The sequence below is a fragment of the Brachyistius frenatus genome, unplaced genomic scaffold, assembly GCF_029030835.1.
Source record: "Brachyistius frenatus isolate BFR_SWC_R1_liver_20210118 unplaced genomic scaffold, ASM2903083v1 Contig_168, whole genome shotgun sequence".
Lineage (NCBI taxonomy): Eukaryota > Metazoa > Chordata > Actinopteri > Embiotocidae > Brachyistius > Brachyistius frenatus.
The window spans coordinates 438539-463869 of NW_027210767.1; the positions used below are offsets into that span (position 1 = coordinate 438539).

Below are 25331 nucleotides of genomic sequence, written 5' to 3' on the forward strand. Positions count from 1 at the left end.
GGAAACCAGGAAGTCTGACAACCTACTAAGCACCAAAACAACAACAACAACAACAAAAACACTCCAGAATGGTTGTCAAGCTGAATTCTCTCCACCTCAGTGGGTGAAGATCTAACTAACGTCCTCTTGATCTTTTGATCAATTGAGAATATTCGGAGAAAAGTCCGGGTCAATTCTCAATTGCTTTCTTAGACGGAGATTATTATTATTTTTTAGATCATGTGTTTGTTTGCAATAAGTAAATATACCTTAGATGGCATTTGCCCGGCTTCCAGCACCGCCGTGAGAAACCTTGGCGGTAGTTTCGACGAGGACGATGTAAAGCGAGTCTCTTAAGTCTGCCTTCTTTCAGCTGACCTTCAGTGAGCTTCTGATTATGCCGTTATCGGCCCGGATTGCTATTCTTTATTTATTTTTTTAACAGATGTTTAAAAAAAACAGAAGAAGAAGATTGTTTTTGTAATTTGTTTCTTTGCTGTGGCTATTTTGTGATTGTAAAACATGTAATTGGCCACTTGGGGGCAGCCGTGAACACGCCGAGATATTCTCACTTTTAGAACTAACATGTTAAAAGGGTTCCAAGCAGCATTGTGATCGTTCAGTGGTGTCCACTTTAAATCCTGAGGGACATCTCTGACTGCTCGGCAACCTGCTCGTTTTCTAACCGACTCTCTGCTGTTGTGATGCTGAGCAGGTCCGCGTACACAAAAAGATTTCAGAGCTTTTTTTTCTTCTTTTTTTTCCCCCCTCTGGCTGAAACACATCTGAAGCACCGGGGTCTACTCACCGTAGAAAAATATTATTGATCTGTTTTCGTATAAAAGCCCTCAGCCCCAGGAATTTGCCGTAGATTCTATGCAAGACTGTCTTCAGATAGTCTCTCTCCCGAGGGTCCTCGCTGTCGAACAACTCCAAGAGCTGGGCGGACGGGAGGAATCCAGACAGAAAGAAACAAACATCAAAAAACAGAAAGTAACGGAGCAAAAACATAAAAGCCGTAAAAAAAAGTAAAGCGCAGAGACAGAGTGGACGACAGGGAGCTCATGTTAAACTGACAGCAGCTGACTCAGCAACTCACCTGTAGGACAAACTTCTGGTCTATGTACTTTTTGGCAATGCTGGGCTGGAATTCCTGACTCTCCAAGAACCGAATGAAGAACTCGTATACCAACTGGAGAGAGCAACAGCAGAAGAAGAAGAAGAGAAGGAACAAATAAGGTTAATAAACCAAACAAAAGTTGTACAACGTCTTTGATCAGCCGAGTCCTGTGCAGGATGACCGGTTGCAGTTTGACCCGTGGGTGAATTCACCTTAAAACCTATTCGGTAAATGACTACTGTTAATTTGAGACCAACTAGAACAGATCTTTGTGCAGCAAGACGTCAAGCTGATCAAAAAGAGCAAAACAATTATAACAATAAGCCCAAAGATTTGTGTGTGTTCCTCTCAGAAACGAGAGCCTTCAACTAACACCGGACCTGGACCGGGTTGGGTGGGGGGTGGGTGTCAAAGGGGTCAAAGGTCACAAAAGGCACAGTGTAATGTCGGTATAGCAGGGTTAAAGGTGCAATACGCAAGATTTTTTTTTTGTTTCCAAATGAAAATTGATCAAAATTATCCAGAGAATATTATTGTTGACGTTTTTTTCTTTAAAGACGTCTACTTGTTTGTGTTGCACAGACGTCTCCTAGTTAACAGTAATACCACTTTGTACCACGGGAGGTGACGATGAGTCAACTGTAACGTAAAGTCTGCCCTCAGTGCAACATGAGAAGAAGTATTTGTCCAACTTCTTGTTCTGATGAACGGAAGCACGAAAACAACATGAACTGAAACTCTCGGCAAACCGAAGCAGAAGAAAGAGTTAAACGCTGGTGTTGCTTCACAATACTGAAGAAAGCTCCGAGAAAGGAATGAAGTTTGATGCCGAACTCGTAACGTTCCTCCGAGACGGCTGAGGAATAGCTGGTAATGCTAACAGCGGCTAAGTAGCTTACAGAGGCAGCGGACGTTACCGATAGCGACGATGCGTTTAATTTGCTGTTGATGTGCTCTCATAGCCAAGGTGATGGCCTCAATTTAGCGCGTCACCCAGCTAGCTACCAAACGGAAGCAACTTTACGGAGCAAACGAGCCCGACTTGTTTGGATAATTCAGAACGGATCTTGAATGCAGCTAATGATAAACACAAACCAAAAAAAAACAACATTCACAATGAAGTCTATCTGGTTTTACAGTGGCTGTTTTCTTGCTGCTATGATCACGCTAAAATGGATATAAGTAAGCCATAACATAAGTTATAGGTCTCAGGCTAACCAACTATTGAAACTCAGAGCCGTGACTCACTATCACCTCTGCAGGTACAAAAGGGTATTACAAGATTTTTTTTTTTTTTTTTTTTTTTTTTTTTTTTTGGGTTGTTTTTTGTGTGTGTTTACACATTGCACCTTTTAGAAAAATGCTGGAGTCAACGATTGGATTTGGATGAAATGGAGTTTGATCGGATAAAAATGTTGTTTATGACTGCCTATTTAAATTTCGGCAAACAAGACAAAACAAAAGAAGAAAAAAAAAAAAGAAAAGAAAAGAAAGAAAGGTTTTACCAGGAAGCTTCTCCTTGAGATTTGCATCTCATTTCTAAAGGAGTCCTGGGCAGCGGGCACACAGAGAAGGAGGAGGGGAGGTGAGAGACTAGAGAGCCTGGCTCTAGACCTGGACCCACCTGCCCCCCCACCCCAAACAAAAAACCCACCCCAACCAACAGGAGCCACTTCAACCACCAGGTCGAAGGCAACGGTAGTACTGATGCTTCTTCGGGAATTGTTCGTATTCACTTTCTTTCTAAGACCGAGATCAAGACTAGCCTAGCACAAGACCGGAAGCCAGGAGAAACTACGAGTTTGGTTCTGAATTCAACTCAAAAATAGGCCTGCTTACACCTCTAAAGTTCATGCCGTATCGTTGATGTAATTTGCACTCAAACAGAAATGTCCAATCGACAATTTTTAGTGCGAGACGGAGTTCAATGGAGAAACTATTTCCCGGCAAACGACAGCCGGGCGTCGTGACTGCGCGCGGCATCACGGGAGTCTCGTCGCAGTGACGTTCGACAAAATCCATTTAAATCAACACGTTGTCACAGAACTCCAAAGCTTTTTGGCTGCCTGATGGAAAACACTTGAGAGGGCCTTTGTGATGCCGGTAAGATTCCCCCCACGAGACGAGCCCCTCATTGTACAGCAACATCTGCACGGAGACCAAAAACCAGCTGCTCCACCCAGCTCTGTCTGAGCTGCACGGACAAATCAATAATCAATCAAAAACAGCATTGAACTCCTGCTCAAAAGTCGGCGATTTACATTTCTGTTGGTGCACCCAAAAAATAAATAAATATTGAATACACAAAACACATTTTCCGCTGTGTTTACCTGTAAGTGTGGCCAGGAGGCCTCGAGTGTGGGCTCGTCCTCCTCAGGGTCAAACTCATTACTGTCACTGGGCGGAAGGGTCCGGAATATGTTGTGAGACACCTGGAACGAAACAAAAAAAAGACGACATGGGTGTTAGTTTAAACACACAAAACATATATCTATTTTTTAAGGCCTAAAAAAGCCGTTTAAACGAGACAATCTGAACATTTTAGAGGTGATATTTGTAACTCACGGGTGTCTGACGCGCGTGAGCACTAGTGCGAGTTTAGTTTCATGTTATAAAGTTGATGAAATGATCTCCATTTTAAGATATTTTACAGCCCAGCGTTTGGCACCAATAGTTTGCCAGTGAGGCGTTTAGGGGGCATCTGCAAAATCGTGGACTCAAATCGTCAACAGGTGAATCGCAAGGCCCGAATAAGGATTCCCACCCTCTGTCGCCTCTTACCATTTTGACGACCTCGGGGTAGGCCTGCTCCGTCAGGTAGCCCCGGCTGACGGTCACGTAGTCCACCAGCTCGTTGAGTGTGGAGCGCTTGTACTCCTTCATCTTGAGGTCCGACAGCGTGTCCATGAAGTCAAAGACGGTACAGCACTGCTGCAGCTTCTTCAGGAACAGCTCCGGCTGCTCCGGCGCTGGCACGTCTGGATGCGCAAACCGAACGCACGCGGGAACAAAGATACAAAGACGCACACACACACACGCACACGCACACACACACACACACACAAAAACGCACAAAACGCACAGAGAGAGAGAGAGAGAGAGAGAGAGAGAGAGAGAGAGATGAAGAGGGAAGTTAGATAAGTTGATGCAGAAACTTATTTTTGTATCACGGAGATGTTTGTGACTCTGACGTACGTCACGACAGCTGCAACAACAAAGATCAGAAAATTAAAGCGAGTCAAAGTGAAACCAGGATATGGGACAGCGGTCTGAGACTCTTCAAATGCGATATTTTATGGTTTGAGTGTAACACCCCGTTTCACTCGGAAAAATTCATCTTTCATTTCCTCCACAATAAAAGTAATGAATTCTTTTGAAAGAAAACACATTATTATTGACAGTCGCAGATGCAGGAACAGGCAAAGCTGCGTAAAAAGGAGGGAAAAAGGCTGCTTCCGTGTTTAAAAACGTATTTTTGTCAAATTTGCTTTAATCGCGCAGATTCTTTGTGTTTCTACGTTTCTGTTGTTGACGATACGATAGACAGGAAGTCACTTGTTTAATATTCTGAGTCTGTCTGTTTAGAGTAAACACAAGGTGAGGTAGGGGTGTGTGTGTGTGTGTGTGTGTGTGTGTGTGTGTGTGTGTGTGTGTGTGTGTGTGTGTGTGTGTGTATGTGTGTGTTAGTGGTGGTATAGTTGAGATCTATTGAATCTTGCACATTACAACTTCCCGTAAAAAAAAAAAAAAAAAATGTGTGTTAGGCAGTGGTGCCACTTTCAGAGCTCTCCGAAGGTATTTATGGAGGGATTTTTTTTATCAGAAGCGCTTCACGCAGAAATCGGAGGATGCCACTAGCGCACGCCGTCAGGTGAACAAGTCAAGTCTCCCAGCTTTGAAGTAGCTTTGAACTTCCTCATCTAGCGGCGGGGTGGGTGGGTGCGACGGCCTCATTATCCGGCAGCGAGCGTTGCGTTCTGACGGGAGCAGCTGTCGCGAGTCGTGTGCGGATGAGCAGGCGAGACGGCAGGTGTCTTCGCGGAGACGGACACGGCGGAGGGAGGGTCGCGTGGAGTTCAGACCCGCAGGGAGACGAGCGACAATCCCCCCCCCCCGAATCAGACCCCGTGCTGCCGTCCCAGCAGGACCAGGGGGCCCATTGTTATGTAAGAGATAAGCTGCAGCTCTGAAGGGGAAGCACACCAGCAGCACTCTCTCTGTGTGTGTGTGTGTGTGTGTGTGTGTGTGTGTGTGTGTGTGTGTGTGTGTGTGTGTCTGAAGGGTGCTCCAAAAAAAAAGAAAAAGAAAAAGAAAATCACATCAAAGTGCTCGCCTGTCATTTTGCATTCAGCCACACTTCACGTTCAGTCGCTAAATGACGAGTAAATGAAGAACAACAGAAACTTTTCACCTCATCAGAACATGCAGCTGTTTGGAGCGATTAGCTGATCCACCAATTTATACAAATTGCTTCGGGCTCTGGGAAATCAAGTCAGAAAATGTTCAAACTATTCTATAAACCAAGGACGGGGAGGGAGAGAAAGTAAAAGGAACAAGGAGAAAAGGCGTTTTTGTAAAATTATTGATAGAATTATAAAAACATCATCTGATGGGAAGAGTTTTGCGTCATTGCGGATTTCACGGAACCCTTTAACCTAATTTAAATGACCATTTTTAAGGAGAAAAAAAAATAAAAGGATAAACGTTACTGTTCTGTGTCTGTGAAGTAAATGCAGTCCCACCAGAAACATGCATGAAAGCCAGTATTTTTACATTTAAGGACTAAAACTGAATGCAAAATACTTCAAAAGGGCCTCGAGGCATCCTGTGCGGCAGACCTCAAAATCCTGTTTCAAATGAAACATTGGTTCATTTCCTGTTAATGTGAAACATGTTGCGAGTTGAACAAAAAACTTCTCGACTTGTCGAGACTCAAAATGAACCTTCGATGTCACAGAAACGGGCCGACGAAATGTTTATACGTTTCGTAAAAAAAAAAAAAAAAAAAAAAAAAGAAACAGGTGAGGCTTTACTGTTGATGCATATCATGATTGTTATTTTTTTTTTTTTTGCAAGTATATTTTGCAAGCTTATTTTGGGCCGCCCCCTCCCATCAGTCAGCGTCTTTTCTCCACATTAAATTCCCTTCAGCTCATCAGAACGTGGCTCAAATCCTCCTCCGGGAGCTCCGACGTCGCCACGACGGAGCTCTCTGAGGCGGCGTCCAACCGGGCCGGTCACAAACAAAAACCCCAAACCCCCCCCCCCCCGACCGACTGGCCGGAGTCCTGGAGCTCTGGCAAAGCTTTCATCCCTAATCCACGAGCTCGCTGGGAAGGAGGAAACGCTCCCGCAACAAACACTCGTTCGTCGGAGCAAAATGCACCGAAACACTTTGATTTTGGTCCCAATTTCTTAATTTCAGACTGCAAAAATAAATAAATAAATAAAATCATCGTTTGCATCTCGTTTGGAAATCTCTGACGGGGCGTGTCGGGGAAGTTCTTGTTTGTAAGCGTAATAATATATCGCCCATGTTGCTCCGTGACACACCCGCCGCGCGTCCGCTCGCGTATTTGCCAAACGTGGACCCAAAAAGGCGCGCGCGGACCTTTTATCGAGATTCACGGGCTTTTATTTTACCGCAAGCTCGTCCAAAAGGGCCGCCTGCAACAAAAGTATTAAATATCAACTTTTTAAACAGTCATTGAAAAATAAGAAGTCATCGCGGTCCGTCCACGTGATCAACAATCAACGGCTAGCTTTTGTCACGTGACAAAGTAAGTAAGTTGGACACGAAACGTGAAGCCAAAACCATCATCTCCGTCCGAGACGAGGCTTGTTGGAGTTCGACGGCCTGAAAGCGAGCCGCTTTCTCTCTTTCCGCACGCGGAGGAGGATATCGAATATCAAATAGTATTTCTGCTTGAAACGCCCGGTCCCCAGTTGCAAGGTAAACTATAAGACGAACTTCTGTTGAGCAGAGCGCGGCGCCAGACGAGGCAGGCGATGTCTGGGGTACGCCGTCTTGATGGCCCGAGGAAAAGCTCTCTAGCGTTGGCTGTGTGTGTGTGTGTGTGAGATCACGGAGGTGGAATAGTTTCTCGCAATAATTTTACATATTCATAAAACCATGCGTGTGGGTTCTCGGCGCAGCATCGCGCCGTACTTCATTGCTGTAATTACGGGCTACACTCTTCGGGGGTCGGCTTGCAGTTGCAGAGCCGCGAGGCCTTTGGGATGCTGCAGCTTCCACCGCTATAGGAGCATGTGAGCTGGCCTTAAAGGAAGCTATTAATAGACAGATAATCACACGGGGCACAGTAATCCCTCTACAGAGACACAGAGGGAGCTACGGCTAACTGACTTGGAGCGGGGCGAGAGAGTGCGCGAGCGTGAATGGGGTGGAGAGAGAGAGAGACACAGACTGTGCATGAGAGTGTGCGAAAGGATACACACAACATACACACCGTCTCAGCTCGGTCCATACATCAGCACAGAGAGCAGCCCGGGGCCGACACGCTGTCATATCAAGCCTCTTGCACAAGGTCTTGAAGGAGATGATTTTTTTTTTTATTATTTTTTTTTTTTACCTCCAAATTCATCCAGTAACTCTGGCGAATAGCGTGGGAAAAAAAAAAAAAAACTAACCGAGGATTTTCACCGTAGTGTGGTTGAATGTTTTGTCCATTAAAACAGCGGAAACGTTTGTTTTTTTTGTTTTTTTTTAAATGCTCATCACAAATACGAGGAGCTGAGACTTAGTTTACAATGATAGAAAACGGATGAATGCACCGATACCTAAATGCCGTTATATTATAGAGGTCTGCGGTGGCTGAACGGCTACACCGCATGCCTTATAATCATACTGTCCTTGGTTGGATCGCCACCTGTAACAGAAATGCGGCGTGTCATTCTGCTCTTCCCTCTCCATTCCCCGCGAAGTTCCCCGGTTGTGGCAGCAGCTAACAATTATTGAAGTTCATCGTTATCGTTTGTCATTTGGACCATAAAACGTCAGAAACTTATTTCAAAACCACCATTACAAGCGTCACACATCACAAGTTGACATATTTAAATCGTCTGTTTTGTCCGCCCAACAGTCCAGAACCCAAAAACATATCCAGCTCACTAAAAACACAAGCGAATGTTCCCGTTTGAACAGCTGGAACTTGTGAATTTTTGCCATTCTGGCCGCATCTCCAAAATTGCTTTTGAATAACACAAAACATTAAACATTCAAACTCAATCCCTGGTTGGCCGTGCTTACGAGAAAAACAACAACAAAAAAGGGAATAAATGTATCTCTTGCAAGGAAACTGGCAACAGTTGTCACGGCAACCGGCTTCTTCCAAATCACAACTCTGTCTGTGATTGCACAGGAAACAAAAAGTGACTGCTATGCTTTTTAAAATGAAAAGGACAAAACACCTCCCTGCCTTTGACAGCATCCGCAAGTCAATGAAATCAACACACTGACCAGTCCGATCCGTCATAAGACCTAAACAGAAGCTCTTTCATATCCGTAACTAACCATATAATTGAGGGCGTTTATACTTTCTCCATCCATCTTAATCTCCAAATCCTTTTAGCTACAAATGTGATCTTTTCTTCATTAATATATTTTTTTTTTCATCCAGCGAAATCATGCAGCGCTCGGCGGTTGCTGATCCACTAAGTCAGCTTCTCTGCAGGAAAAACAAAAACAAAAACAAAAAACAAGCCAACCATGATTTGTGGGGTTATTTTGACTACATGACAGCAGCGGTAGCTAGCGGACGTAGTGCGGCGAGCGAAATATACGGACGGTTGACAAATTAAAAAAAAAAAAAAAAAAAAAAAACGACGTTAAGTGCCTCATGAGGTGTTGGGTCACCGCCTGCTGCCCGAACTAGCGGCCGCCTACGGGGACGGCGCCAACGCTGAAGCGCCAGAAAAACTGTAGTTCCTCGGCTGTGGGGCGGGACGATATGGATTTAAATGTGTAATAATGCGTCACAGCGCTGAGCCCATACTACTTGAGGTCTATTGTGTTTCTTTCCAAAAGTCCGTCTAATTCCAGCGCAGCGGATCTCTGCTGCTGCGGGATCATTGTCAACATCGTCTTCGGGGAAATGAACGGCCAATCGAGGACTGTCGACGCCGGGGTCACGGCACTAACGCCTTACGACGCGAACTGCTCTCTGAGCCCCCGGAGCCGTGGAAACGCTGATGCCGCGCTCTGGCTTCGCCCTCACCCTGGTTCTTCCTGTCTGTCTGTCTGCCTGTTCTGCTCTGTTTCTAAGCCTTGGAGGAGACTCATCTGGGCTCCCCTGGCAGAGGAAGAGAGAGAAGTGGCTGCTGCTTAATTAATGGTGGAAAAAAAGCTTCCCAGAGAGAGAGAGACAGAGAGCGAGAGAGAGGGAGGGAGTGTGAGAGAGAGAGAGAGAGAGAGTGAGAGAGAGACAGAGAGAGAGAGACAAAGAGAGTGGGAGAGGGAGAGAAAGGGGGAGAGAGGGAGCAGTCGGATGTCTCCCCCTGCAAGAAGTCAGGCTAATTACATAACAGAATCAACCAATTGAACGAGGGCTCAGGATGAAGCAACTTCATATGAATGAAAGCGCGGCGTTTATTTTTTTTTTGTTAGCAACCGCTCAGTCGGTGAGTGCTTTCGGGAATACGACGGCTCCTGCGGTCGGTGGGCGACTTGTTTAATGGAAAATAGCTCACTACTGTGCTGCACTATTCTTAGATCGCACTGTTCTGCACACAGCGCTGCGGAGAACCGGGTGGGAACGCAAGTCTAGGAAGGTGTAAGATGACCGGGCGACGCACACTCTAAGAGCGCGTGCACGCACCCACCCACCCACCCACCCACCCACACACCCACACCCACACACACGGTGTAAAGGGGGGGAAAGCCCCTCATCTCTACACCGGGCAAGTGGGCTTGAGTTACAGCAGGAGAGAGAGAGTGAGAGAGAGAGAGCGAAAGTGATGGACTCAGCAGGTGACTGGACACCGGTCCTGAAAGTTCATTTGTAGGATATCATGTACAGGGTGTGACAATATTATGTATGTGTACACATAAAGGTATAAACAGTCACGCGAAACAGATAGACGGTACGGTGGGAGGATGAAGGTCGCGGGGTTTGACCCTTGCTCTCCTTGCCGCTGCGGCTGGCTTCTAATTAACATGATTTACCCGAATGAAGGCGCAGCTTTTTACGGCCGCTCCCTGTTTCAGTGTTGCATGATGAGCCAAAGGTGAACACCTCATCCATAGTTATTGAGGAAAAACAATTTACACACCCCCCCTCACACACTGGATTAAGTTTTATATGCTATTTGTCAGAGTCGTATAAGAGTATAAAGGTTAAAGCGTCGATTACAACCCAACTTTCCGTGTCCCCGGTCAGCACGAAGATTCACAGGTGATTTTAGTTGATCAACACCGACGAAACAAGATTTTGACTTTTTTTTTTTTTTTTAAGAGCAGAATCAGACTCTTCTTCGTTTGTTTTATGGAGTAAGAGAATTTTTAGTAGATCCCTATCTGGCGGCCGTTGCTGTTCGCGCCAATCATCCCGATGCAAACCCCGGAAGTTGGCCTCAACTTGTCAAGCGACAAAGCAAATTCTTGATAAATCAACGATGGATTCAAAATCCAGAAAAAGAACCCATTAAAACGGAAACCGTGCGTCATGCTTCCCGTCTCCTGCCTGCTGTCGTACCAGGGGCCGCCGAGGTCAAACATTACATAAAGGATTAACGTGAGATGAGACGATAAAACGCTCACCGTCATAACATCTGTTCCGTTTGGTCCTCAAAACAGAAGGACGGACGTGACCCGGCAACGAGGCCGCCGTCAGCCGCGTTGACATTCACATGCGAGTTCCCTCGTTGCGCCGCGCACAACGACGCGGACACAACGTGACGCTACAGCGGCGCATTCGAGATCGCAGTTAATGCTAAACCGCGCCGCAGTTGAGAAGCCCGAGTCACGAACCCGGGCTCCGTGTTGTCCCGTGACGAAAGCACACGTGGAGCTGAAAGCCATTTTTAGCCACCCGATAGCCTGGAAAACAGCTGACGGTTCAATTTTCATCAGACATATTCATCATAACCCCCGTTTACAAACGCTGGAATTAATCCATTACAGGTAACCTGGGCAGCGCACTGCATCATGGGAAACGCATGTCCTTCAAAATAAACATGAAACAGCAGATGTTTTGTAGGCTTCAAAATAAAAGTTTGGCTTTTTTTTGTTGTTGTTGTTGTTTTGTTTTTTTATGCACACATCCGTGACACACTCAAAATGGCCTCGCGAACCACTTCGGGGTCACAACCCACCAGTTGAGAACCACTGCTTTAAGAGGATTAACTGATCAAAAAAATAAATAAAAGCAACATTTTCAGAGCCAAAAAAATAAAAACATCCAGTCACCCACAAAATTCAACAACACTAGCGAAAGGGAAGACGTGATGTCATTTCCTGCAGGCCTGCAACAGTATTGAAGTCAAATAGTGATGGTGCGAAAACACAACACTGACGGATGGGGCTGACAGTGGTTTCAAAATAAGAGTCTAGTAATAGTGCACATGCGTACAGTAGCCCAGTACAGGTAACAGGGCAGGACTTGTGTAACGGAAGATCTGAAACATATAAATATATATTCGTGACGCAGATACAAAACTCTCCGTGCCCCTATCTCCATGTTCTCAGGTCTCATATAAGCGTCCCTGAAAGGCGCCAAGCTGCTGTCAATCATTAACACATGCAGGCGTCCTGGGTAAACTTTGCTCTCTGCTACTGTAGCCAACAGCGCGCACGCACACGCACACACAGACACACAGACACACACAGACACACAGAGACACACAGGAGCTACGGGGGCCCGAGTCACTTTCACTCCAGTGTTTAGGTAACGAGGTACTAAATACCTGAATTTATATCTCACTGTAAGAGTCCTGCGAGCTCCATGACAGAAATGAGAAACAATATTTCCTTTCGAACTCCTCCGGAAGAGAAGACGTTTTATATTTTTGCCCCCCCACCCCCTCCAGGCGCTTTTTAATCCCAGAAACTCGAAACCGACGGACACCTTTGGAACCCCAGCAGCAGCAGCAGCCTCCTGGAGTTTGTTTTAATTTGCTCTTTTTGTTGCTTCAGTCTGGTTTCTCCGCTCGTCGGGGTTAAAGGTTAAATTGCCATCGGCGCTAATGATGCTCACGGCGTCGGTGGCTAATGAAAAGACATCATTTTTAGAAGTAATAACCAGTCATGCACCTGTCCGCCCCCGAAAACAATATGTATATTTTCACGACCTCTACGGAGTAAGTAGTCCCTAAAGTGCTAATTTAGATGTTATTAACCCCCCCGAACCTCATTTCAGGGTAAGTTCACCATCATCACCGTTTCAGCTCTTATCTTCAGGATATTATCAGGAAAAAGAGGGCGAGCCCTTTTTTTTTTTTTTATCAGTTGACTTGATAGCGCTTGAACATGTTTTTTCATCATCACATCCTTCAATTAATAGGCTAATAGAATGTTTTTGTGTATCCCTACATGATTTTACACAAGTGGAAGTAAAGTTCCTGAAGAGACTCGTTCTTACAAACTGCTTGAAGGAGTAAACATTTGAAGCCTCCTCTCTTTAAATCAAAGCCAACATTTTTTTCCCCCCTCAGTTATGTTGTATTATTTGAATATTAAAAGATATGAATCTACTTCAGTTTTTGAGACACTGGTATGAGGTGTAGCGGCGATGTTTGATACACGTCGGACAAATCCTCACATAGCCGAGAGGTCAGCGGTCTGACACATTTAGTCATTTACCTGGAGGACACGCTGATCGGATCGGTATCAGGGCTGATAAAGGCTTTTTTTTTTTTTTTTTAAACTGATGGATAGTTTGTGTTTGTTCCTACTACAATGCTGCACCGAAGTGGAATCGGTAAGAGCCATCGATAAAGACGAGTGATGGTTGGTTTACAGCTGCATTTTGCAAATTGAAAATAGTTTTAAAAAAAAAAACAAAAAAAAACATGAAGGATCAGCTTGGATGCAAGTTTTTCAGAATGCATCACAGACCTGTTTAATCCAGTGTTTATGATCGACAATTTTACAGTTTAATGAACTTCAAAATGTGCACCGTGAAGCTGGATTATCCAAGAAAATTGAAGTATCGGATCGGGACTCTGGATCGGCACGTAATCAATATAAAAACGACAGATTCGGCGCAAAAACAACTCTATCGTGACATTCCTACAATTACTGAGCGGCTATTTTGATCACGGGGTCAATGTTTGAGTCATATTTCCCAAAAATTGCGAGAGGCATTTCATTTACGTATTTTATGACATTTTACAGCCTCGGTTCCACTAAAACATTAACAGGTGCCTCCCTGCATTGTAAACGCTCTGCGTGTGCGCTTGCATGGCAACAAAAGTTGAAGAAAGCTCAGCGGGCCGTCACGTCTCTTCTCACACTTGCTCTGCAACAAACGCACACATTCTTCCACACGCAATCAGAAGGGTAAAATGTACTTTCCATTCTCCTCTCGGCCAGTAAAAACACTCGTCTTCTGTTACCATTCCCAGTCCATTTTTAAGTCCACCTTCCCACACACACACACACACACACACACACAACAGGGCCGGCTGCTCGCAGCGACAACCCTTGACAGCAGAGGCTAACTTTAACACTTCGTGCCCCTCGCGCCAAGCAGCTATGCGCTCCCCCACGACCCCCACACATAAAAACTGCCACTCACTTAATCGGGTTTCCTCTCCCCCGTTAGGAGCCGATTGCAGAAACCCGCGGTCCCGAACGTCGCTGTGTCGGGCTGATTTGAGCCGAACATGTGGGCAACGGGAGTTTTCGCCGGAGCCGCGCTCCTCTCGTGGCTTGTTTGTAGCGAGTGGGGCTGGAAACATGTAAAGAGACACCTCGTGGATCGGGTTTCTCCCCCCCCCACCCCGCCCCCACGACGGGAGGACGTGGAGGGGAGGGAAGACAAGGCGGCGGGTCGGTGGGCTTCATTGGCCGATCAGAGAGCGGAGGAAGCCGCAGGGAGAGCCATGGGCTGGCCGGGTGGCATTGTACGTCTCTCCCCCAGCCTTTGCGTTTATTTTTTTTTTTTTTAAACCTGCTGCCCAGGGAGGTCAGAGACGGACCAACAGGCCGGTGGTCCCGCGCGAGGTGGACGGGGGGGCCTGAGAGGAAGCTGATGTGGGTAGAAAATGACGACAACCTGTGGAGCCAACATGAGAAATATCAGATAGGTGCTCCGACAGGCTGTTCTGTCACGTTTCTCCCATTCATGCATCAGCATTTCTGACCGGACGCGGTCGACCGGGAGGCCGAGGTGAGGCGGGAGAGGAGAGAGCACCTCCGGGAGAGACGGGCGGAGGGAAAGTTGTCCATTTCAAGGAGCCGGCCCGCAGGACGTTTTAGTCGCGATTCTTTCTTCGCTCCTTGCGCGGCACCTACGCAGACGTCAGATTCGCGGTGGTGCTTCACCCGCTCGACTAAGCGGGTACCGGCAGAGTGGACGAATGGCAGCTGACGGGTTCCTTTCTGTACTCCGAACGAATGTTGGGCAACAAAAGTCCCGACTTCCATGGTGTTAATTTGTGTCTGTTTCGGGGAGGGGGGGGGGCTCATGCCAACTACATTATGGTAAAGCTGCGGGACTTGCGAGGAAGAAACTGAATTTCAAAAGGAAAAAGAAAATCTCTGCACCCATCAGCTATCGGTCCAAGGGGGTGGGGGTGGGGAGCCAAAAATTCCCTCTGGTGCAGCCAGCAGATTTCCAGCGCTGCCAGACTTTCCTGCACTACTCTTGTGAATGTTTAGTACTTTTTCCTGCACACGTGCACGAGAATCAGCAACACAACAATCGTGAACTCCCCCTGGGAGGTTTCACAGGCAGCAAGCGCAGGCGCTGCTTCCAATTTTCATTTGGATTTTTTTTGTTTGTGTTTTTGGCTTCTTATTCAACCCATACTGATCTATTAGGAGACGCGCATTCACACGGTTACACACTATCCCCTCCCGAGAGCTGTGCGCTACGACGTCAGGAGGGTTCGTGGAGGATTTGGGGCCTTGCTAAAGGGCACGCTGCCATTGCCGTGCTCATTAAGGTAATAAAACCAACAACCTCCGCTTTCTACACAACAGACTTTCTACGTTTGGCTTGGTTTGCAGCCCTTCTTTGAAACGTTTACACAATAAACAGAATTATTATTGTAGGACACGGCTCGTACGATCGCTTTAAAGAGCGTGTTCTACCCGGTAACCTTCGGGTAGGTTATCATTTGTTAGCTGAAACGTGCTGGCCAAATTAGCCCTGGGAGGTATCGGTCATATATTGTAATACCACTGATATAAGTGGGTATTTGTTGAACCAGGAGCGCGGCTTTGGATTTGAACTGGCGTTGACCGAGTCTATTGTGAAGATTCCTGACGGCGTGCGTCCTCCTTTTTTTTTTTTTTTTTTTTCCCGGGGATCACCCCGAGGAAACTGCGCCTTCCTTCTAAGCGTCTAGGAATTGAGCTGCACTGCCAGCCACTGGATTTATGTAATCCATCGTGCCTAACCGGGACCCTGCTTGTCATTTTCTGCCTGAAGTCTGACCTATGAGGAGGAGGAGGAGGAGAGGGAGAATAAGTTTTGCGCATCCTGACGATTTGCTTTTCGCAGTCTGCTAAGGCTACAGTGGAAAAAATACAGCGAAAAAAACACGGCAAAGGAACTGCAAAACATGAATCTGACAGAGGAGAAATCATCCTGATGCTCTCACAAATGATAACATCCAATATTTGAAATCTTTTTTTTTTTTAAACAGCACAACTCCCTTTTACAATCCCTTTCTCTTCCTTATAAAATACCAAAATATACACAGGAATTTTGTCTTCAAACAAATGGGAGATTTGCTGAAGGAAAGAAAAAAAAAACGAAAAAAAAAACCTAACAATGTGAACCAATAACACGCCGTCGGAAAAGCAGCCGGAAATAACAACAACAAAAGAACGATCTTGAGACGTTTGGGACAAGTAGGACTGGATTGCATCCCAGATCTCCTCCACTGAATGTTGGTGTAAAACATTCCCGAATGGGCCGAGCCTCGGGTGGCCTCCAGACAGTTAATAAAACATAGCGCTGCCCCGAGTTGCATCTCCCTGCTTGTTACATAACGGCGAGAGATTAGAGAGGTAAGCGAGCCTGTCAGTAAAAAAAAAAAAAAAAAAAAAAACAGAGACAAAAGGCCGTCATTGTGCGGCGTACCTGAAGGCCACAAATGGCCGACTGACGTCGGCGCTCTCAGTCTACAAAAGGCTGATTTCACTTAGAATTTGGGTTTTTACTCCTGGTCGGTTTTAACACGTTTTTTTGTTGTTGTTTGTTTGTTTGTTGTCGGGGGCGTCCGTCACGGAGAGGCCTGTTGTTTATCTGCGGCTTTAAAAGTTCACAACAGGCAAGAGACAAACCTAATCCTTATTCTTCCAGCTGGGTTATGTGGACATATATGGGAGCAGAGCGGAGGGCTCAGAAGTTGAGAGGAATCGTCTTGTGACCAGATGGAAACTCTACCGATACAAATGAGACACAAACTCCAGGCAGCGGGGACGTGTTTGTGTTTCAGCAGCTCGGGATGAACGAGTATCGTCCACGTGTTCTTACATCACCGCTGGCCGCGAAATGTTCTATTTGTTTTTAAGTTGTCGTTTCTTCTCGCGAGTTCTTACATTTTTTTAATCTTTGATCACGTCTCACAATCTGCCCGCCGATGCCGCTTCTGCTCACTTTCTTCAGCACTGACAACTGTATTGGAAATTCCAGTCATATCTCAATAACCCTCAACTCTCCAGAGGGACGTACTCGGCTGGAGCCGTTGATGTTCTCTGGAGGTGACAACTTAAAAAGGGGAACCGTTCCACGTTGTAGGAAAATAAACACGCTCACTTTGTTTCCGAGGGAATGCACGAACATAAAAAAAAAAAAAAAAAAGCTGCCATGTAAAGATTCTGCAAATAAAATGTACCTTTGCATTGGTGAAATGTGTTAACTGGCAAGGCATTTCCATTTGTTGTCGTTTCACCTGTGCCTAGCGTTTTTTTATGCTAAGCTAGGCTAACCACCAGAAATCTTCCAAAAATGTTGAAGTTTTCCTTTAAGTGTTCCTGAACCAACTATTTAAAATGTGCCGGATGTCGTTCCCAGATCAGAATATTTTCCATTTTTTTCCTTATTTCAGTGGATGTCAGCTTACATTGAGGCTTAATCACTTAAAAACACTCACATTTGGTGAGATGGCTAAAACTACCGCGTTAATCCGATGAGCCAGCAGCGCACATCGGCGTCACAGAGTCTCGCGGTGCCAAAATCGATTTCCACACCACGTCAGCGCAAGAGAAAATGTCCGGATGAATCCAGAGACGCAAAGAAACGGGTCACAAAAAGCAGCCGTTTCATCACTCTCACTCGCATGATTCCTCTTCGCTAAATTGCTAAAGCTTGCAGTTCCTGATTTAGAGCTCCACGCAGAGATCTGTCACTCACTGAAGTCCTAAATTAAAAAAGGGTACACGGTACGTCTGCTGAAACAGAAACCAGGAAGGAGGCGGCAGACCGGGAACAACACCGAGCGGCGAAGCCCCACCGTTATCGGTTGCCGTGTTTTTTTTTTCTAAATCGAGGAGAAGCCGACTCTCTGATGGAAGCAGACCGCGAAAAATAAAACTACGGCGGGAACTGAAAAGCGCACACACCGCCTGTGGCGACACACACGCACACACACACACACACACACACACACACACACACACACACACACACACACGGTCATTATCACTGTACACAAGTAACCTACGGTAGAAATGATGCAAACGATCATCCGTTGGGACGCCGTGAGCTGATACAGGCATTTTGAAATGGACCGGAATCAGCTGATCCGTCCTTTCCATGGATTCTTTCTGTGTTGCAGCACAGCTTTCCTTAAATTTACTGCTCACTCCTGCTGCTATTTCAAGCGAGTCAGATTCATATTTTAGAATCATTTAAGCCAACTATAGACTAAGTATCGGATCACTCGGCAGACGCTAAATATTAAAGGTGTCAGATCAGGACAAAAAAAAAAAATTGATTAGTACCCTCGGAATTATGAAATTGTTTTGTATATATTAGTTATTTCAAAACAAAAGTTGTTTGTATTTTATGGCTGTCTTGCCACTTAAAATGTACACCGAGTCAAAAAAAAAACAACTCAAGTTGCCCAGCGTGGAACAAAATGTTGAAAAAAAAAAAAATGTTGAAAAAAAATCCTGTTACACAAATAAACTTGAAATGAAAGTGTGAAAACTTGGTATGATTTTAACAGCGCACCCCCCCCCCACCCCTCTCCACCCACCCCTCCAATGAAAGCTAAACAAAACCGTGACCATTTTGTCAAACAAAAACCTGAATAAAGTTTGGATTGAAAAAAGAAGAAGAAGAGGAGGAGCGAGACTAATCCCCACGCCGACAAGCCGCCTGCGTCGGTCACGTGATCGTCTCCGAACGAAGCGGGTTCTCCCGGCGGCCTCAGGCAAGGTGGAGGATGTGTCTGGTTTCTGTCCGGCAGCATTCCTGCCATCACTGACGAACCACAGCGCGCCACCGCCGTGTTTACGCGGGCGAAAGGTGAGGCGGCGTCTCCTCGAGTTTGTTTACTTTGACAAGAGCCACGAGGTATGAGAAACACACCGGTATTCTTCGAGATGGAGACGAAGCTGCCAACGCGAGTCATTAAAAACTACAACATCACGTCGCAAAGTCTGGGTGTTCAAACTCGTCTACGTCGGCGTTTCCCAACCCAAGGCTCGGGACTTCCAAAGAGGTCGTGTGATAACTCATGGAGGTTACATAATTAAAAAAAAAAAGAAAAAAAGTGCTGTGACACATAATCATCTTTTTTGTTGTTGTGTGTTTTACATGAGATGAAGCAGAACCGTCGGAAATCACTGTTCTTATCAAATTAAAAATGTTTTGTCGTGGCGGCTTGTGTTCAATATTTGTATACGATATAGAAATCTCTCCCCCGAAAACAATTGAGGTGTGAGATTACCGATAATCTCCCGTGTCGTCATCACCACGATGAGCAACCTGTCTCGGCACGCTCAGACACGCTCGCATGGAGCTCGTCCGACCGGACTCCGACGGTGCGACGCTCGCTCAACCAGGTCGACTTCAGCTGCACCGGTTTCGCCGACATGAAAAGCGTGACAGGCAGCAGCTCGGGGCAGAAAACCAGCTTTCTAGCGAGCGGTTGAAAGCAAATGTTGAAGATTCACCTCACGGTAAAATGAAATAACTTTTCGCTCCAGGGGAAAGAAAGATGTACGACCTGCACAATAAGTATCAATCCTGCTAGGCGGTTTAAAACGAGGCCGGTTATAACATCTATAACAGCCTCGAGTTTTTGTTATTTGTTTGCCGATATTAACTCACCATTACTATACTAATTCATGTTGTAAAACGTTAAAAATCAAGATACCGCCCTGAAAAACCCGGAGAAGTTGACACTTTACGCAGAAGTACAGAGGTGTCGTCGGTGTGGACGTGTTACATCGGGTCCGTTTGGAGTGTTGCAGACCGGAGAACTGAGAGTACCTGTAAGTTTGGAATCATCCAATCAGCAATCTCCGGTCTGAACTGGCTTTAACGAAGCCAGACTTTCACTGACAAGCTGATCCGTGAATAACGGAGCACATTTACGTCAGCAGGAGCAAACCTGAAGGTGGATTTTAGTTTGCGGTTGACTTGGTTATCAGCCTCCCCAACACACACAGACAGACACACAGACAGACACACACACAGACGGTCCTTCTTACCCTTGAGCAGCGGCAAGGGCGTGAGCTCTATGGGTTTGCCCTGAGAGCGGAACTGGGACGAACTCTGCGACCGCTTCTGCTTGGCCTTCCTGACAGACTTCCGTGAAAATCCGTCCACTTTGTCCACAGATGGAGACGTGGTGGCTGCCGAGGACATAGCCCTGCTGGGAGACAAATGGGGAAGCGGAGACACTCGTTAGGAAGCAATTGTTCAAGAGCGACGGCGAGCTCTGCAGAAGTGAAACTGGGCTTCAAATGATTTGTGAAGGCAAATATTATTTTCAGAATGAATTGCTTACGGTTATCTATAGATGACGGTTACGATCAATTCCAATAATTCAATGGGTTCAATTTAAAAACAAATTCAAGATTTCTTTTAATTCCTTCAATCTGATAGGACATTAAAAATGAACTGAAAGTGTGAATGAACCAATACATTGAGAAAATAATCAACAAATCATTGGGTTAGGCTGGAAATCTTCATTTCAAAATAATATTCACACAAAGCATGCTTCTATATCATAATGCCACATTATCTAACAGTTAGATTTCACAACACTTCCTCCCCTCCCTTTTCAAACAAACACATCATTTGAATATCCTGAGTCATTCATCGACTTTGAATTATTTACCTCATTATTAATTTCCTAATGTCTTATTTAATTTTGAGCCTTTTAGAGCTCTGCAGAGATGCAGTTAAAATGTATTCTTTAAAATCCTATTTAAAAACAAATAACATTTTACTTCCAACTGTCGCTAGACTCATAAACTTTATATTATAACATTATTTTTTAAATGTAATAAAAAGACAACATTTATGATATTCAATCAAACGGAAACATTGCCCCATCACTGAACCCTATTTCAAATATTCAGCATATACTTCCCATCTGTTTGATATGATTTGAAGTTTTGGACACAGGAAGCAACACGTTCACGTTGTAATGTTGTTTTTTTTAGCCAATCGTCACGCAGTCCTACAGCAATTCTTTTTTTTCCTTTTCTTTTTTTTTTTGGTAGTAAGCACACATGCAAATAAAAACAACAGACAACTTCCCCACTGGATGTTTTTTTTTTTTTTTTCTTTTTCCCTGCAGTGTTTTATTGCTCTCACAACAAACCAGTGCAACCACAGCAGACGGCCTCATTTTCCCAGCATGGGAGCGAGTTTAGGCCTCAGCTAAAGCCTGGTAACAGTACACAAACACACCTCATACCTGCCAATGGACCTCCGCAGTCTCACACTCACACACACACACACACACACACACACACACACACACACACACACACACACACACACACACACACACGACAAAAAAAAACCAAAAACCAGCGTCAGCCACAACAATGGAGCCGGCTCTGCGGCTGCGAGCCGTCGCCACAGTGGGAGGAAGCGGAGGAAACGTCCACTGCTGAGTGTTTGCTGCTGATTACATGTAAAAAAAAAAATAAATAAACGAGCTCTAACAAACTGGCTTCTTGGGCGGCGACAACAAAAACAATCTGCAGCAGAAGTCACACTTTTTTTTTTACTGCAAACTGCTCCTCCGGGAAAACGCGCCCATGAGGAACCAGCTGGAGGAATAAAAAAATAAAAAAATAAAAAAAAAAGGGGTGGGGGGGCTTCTTCAGAAGCGTCCGGTGAGACGGTCGGAGACGAGCAAATTGGACAGATTTCAAGGTTTTCATCCGCAGCTGCTCGTCTCGGGTCCTTTTACGACTGGCTGTATGTAGCAGGATGTAAAGCATGATGAAATGCACGAGGGCCTCTCCGTGAACGATGAGGGTCCCAGTTCTCATTTTGCACAAGTAAACATCAGGATTATGATTCAAGAAGCCGAAACAAAGCCCGCACGTGAACATCGTATCCCGAGGATGAGTTAAAAAAAAGAAAAAGAAAAAAAGAAGCAGGACAGGCCTCACACTCGTGTCCTAATAAAGACACACTCCCTGTTAAACACACTCCCTGTTAAAACACTGATGTGGCGATGAGCATTGCAGCACGACGACATTTAATGTCGCTGTCCCTCTGCAAACTTTGCTTTTATACGTCCCGGAACTGCAGAGATTATTATTATTTTGTTTTTTTAAGTTCTAACTTCTTCTGAGCACTTCCAAGGACTTCTCCGGAATTCAATACGAATTAGGACGCCGGGAGCATGACTGGAAACTGATGAAGACCCCGGATGACACGACGGCCCGAGAAGAAACGTATTAAGAGCTCCAGCACAAAACGGTTATGTAATACGACGTGGATGAGACGAGGGCGGTGCCGGCTGCATCTCGAACGCGCCGTCAAAGTCACACGGTGCAGTGCGTCCACCAGGCCCTCGTGGACACAACAGAGTGGACGGACACTGGACGCGCTTTTAGTCTCCGGCACCAACACGCGCATTTTAAAAGTGATCCGTGATTGCAGAGAAGTGGCGTGTCCATCTGTGGTCCGAGAACCGTCAGCGTGTTGATGAAACGGGATGCAAGAGAGGAAGAAGATTCAAATCGAGACTGGCAACTGTGATTAATAAGCGCAGTTGTTGAACAGTGTCGTTATTTCCTCCTTTAAATAAATAAATAACTGACGTGAAGGCGTCAGAGTTGAGGGCGATTTGCATGCGTTTACATTATGTCGTCATGACGAACCGCTTTTTTTTTGTGACCCGTGTGTGACAGTTCGAAAGGCTCAACTAGTTTGTTTTACATCAAATGGTGGGATTTTAAAAGTGAAAGAGACTCAATTTCACCTCTAACCAGGGTTTAACAAGCTGTAGAGGGTGACCAGGTTCTAGAGTAATGATTTACTTTGCCTGCTGTAATGCAGATCAACAGCAAATGTACTCAAAACAGCAAAAAGACACACGACTGTGTCACTTTGATGCTTGGAAAAATACACAGTGGGTCTTTTTGCACTTCAAAACACACACCAGAGTGGAGGGTCTTTTTGCTTTAAATTAACTACATAATCTTTTTTTTTTTTTTTCCCTACAGGTATGAGGGGTCATCAAAAAGACAAGACTGTTGCACGTGAACGAAGCCGAGTTTCATCACTTCATTAACATGAGCACCCGGGTGACGTGTTTCTGTCACCGCTGGCATGTTCGCATTTGTGATTCAGATCTGAAACGGGCGCTGACAGCGAACACAACATGCTCGAAGTCAGATATCAACCAACTGGGACCTTGTTTAAAGCAACAACAAAAAAACACAATACTGACCAGAAATGTTTTTTAAATCCTCCTCCCGATATTGTCCAAACGCCTCATGAATCAGTGCATACTTAAAAAGAGGACTGAAAAGTCTGATTTATGTAAATTCATGTCAACAAGAGCAAATAGTTTTTGAAGAATTTACTACAAACGCCCTACAGATACACGTGACAACACCAATTACGTGAAAGGAGAGTCATCTGTCAGCCCGACTCACTGTCTTCTCTTTCATAACCAGCCAGCAGTTAACAATGCAGCTGTGCGAAGGCCTTCTGTTTGGCATCAGTGTCGTTTCCAGGGTGGGAAAATACCTCCAGCCGAAACCGCTCATCTGTCTTATCACTGGCGGCGGAGTTTAAAATTCTCCAGCAGCCAGCGTTTGGCAGGTAACGCGCCGGAGGTGCTGCTGAAGGCTGCATTCAATAAAACTGGGGCTGAATGCGGAGCATGATGGACATAAATTGTAATTCATGTCCTTCCTTTGTTGACAGTTTTGCCTTTCAAAAACTATTCAAATGACATACAAGAAGTCAGCGCACACGCACACGACAGAAACCTGCAAACTGACAGCTCGACACCGGTTCTCGGTTCCCTCGGCTCTGGCTCCCGAGACATGTGGAGACCGGGACGAAGCGAGTCGAGGCCTCTGAGAATCACCTTCACTCCGGGATTATCTGCGACTAAGTGGCTCACAGCCCTGACGTAGATGCCCCTTTCGGAGATTCAGGTTTTCACTCAATCCTTAATTCCAGTTGCTGTCAAGTGTCCAAAGAAGCCCCCCCCCCCCCCCCCACACACACACACACACACACACACAACCAAAGCTCTAAGCCAGGGGTGTCAAACTCATTTTAGTTAAGGGGCCACATACTGCCCACTTTCATCTCAAGTGGGCCAGACCAGTAAATTCATAGCATAATAACGCATACATAACGACAATATTTCTCTATGTTTAAATCATTGGTGAAGGTTTTTGGATGATAAACCCTATTTTAAGGTACTTTCTACAATAAACTAGAAACATAAAGACCAAAAACTCAAGACATCAGCCCACTGTTTATCTGCCTGGGCTCTCCTCTGCAGATTCCCTAGCAGCGAGCGCTGCTGTCTGTGGCAATGAGCGCTGCTGCCTCCGGAGCAGACGTCGCATTTACGCTGTTTTTGAAGCAATTACTGGATCGATTAAAAAAAAAATTTTCAAAATGTTTGTACTCATAAACCTCCATATTCTCATAGAAATGCAATTTATGTCTTTCTGTAATTTTCACACTTGGCAAAGTCATCCAGCGGGCCGAGCTGGACCCCCCCGGCGGGCCGTATGTTTGACACCCCTGCTCTAAGCAGTGTCCTGCAAGTTTTTAATCTGCAGCTGCTTTGCTGATTGATTAAGAAAAAGCACCGTTTGCTTTCCAGTGGCAGATTCTTACACGTGAGGATTCGCTGCGTTTCTGTTTTAAATGATTGCAAAATTCATGTTCTTGGGTGCTTGAACTATTGAGCCAAGTAAATGAGTGATTTAAAGATGTTCCCTTGGACTTACATTTTTCAGATTTAACAGACAAAGCAATAATCAGCGTGAAATATAAACACTACAACCTCACAGAACTTTAATTCTCTGCAAAAGATGAGTTTCATTCAGCTCTGATCGAACCGGCTGCATCCAAGAGGCTGAACATCTTGATAAGATTCGACAGTGACTGACTTGGCGTCTTCCCGCCACATCACTAATGGCAACAGCAAACAGCACAAAAAGGAGTCTGCGGTTTTGTGCATCTGCCACCGGTGGGATGGAAAAATAACAATCTTCGGAAAAATCTCAAAACGCGTTCCTCACCCCCCCCTCCCTCACCTGTGCAAAGGGGCACTGGGATTCCCGTGAACGACCATCAGCCCCTCGCTTCCAACCGCACTCTCGGACTAGACGGCTAATGGCGACAAGGCTCCAGCGCCGCCACAACACACGAGGGAGAGCGAGACTGTTTTCCGGCTGGTCAGGCGTACGGCAACCGAGCACCAGAGCCAGTCCCCTCCCATGCCTCTTACATAAGAGACCAGATGACATCCAAACAGGCTCGGGGAGGGTGGGATTAAAGAACAAGGAGGAAGGGGTGGGGGGGGGGGGGGCAACAGCGTCAGCAACAGAAAGGGAGGAAGAGAGGGAGGGAGCTGC

The 25331-nt window shown here is 45.7% G+C and overlaps 1 protein-coding gene across 1 annotated transcript in view; it reads right to left on the minus strand.

The window, feature by feature from the left end:
• ppp2r5eb (protein phosphatase 2, regulatory subunit B', epsilon isoform b) overlaps window positions 1–25331 on the minus strand; it is a 34256-nt gene that overhangs the window by 4882 nt on the left and 4043 nt on the right. Inside the window, exons 2-6 of the mRNA XM_069717055.1 lie at window positions 19956–20119; window positions 3881–4077; window positions 3430–3531; window positions 1079–1171; window positions 788–918 (exon numbers count right to left, since the gene is read on the minus strand). Coding sequence (XP_069573156.1) covers window positions 788–918; window positions 1079–1171; window positions 3430–3531; window positions 3881–4077; window positions 19956–20119 — 687 coding nt within the window. The remainder of the gene's footprint in view (window positions 1–787; window positions 919–1078; window positions 1172–3429; window positions 3532–3880; window positions 4078–19955; window positions 20120–25331) is intronic.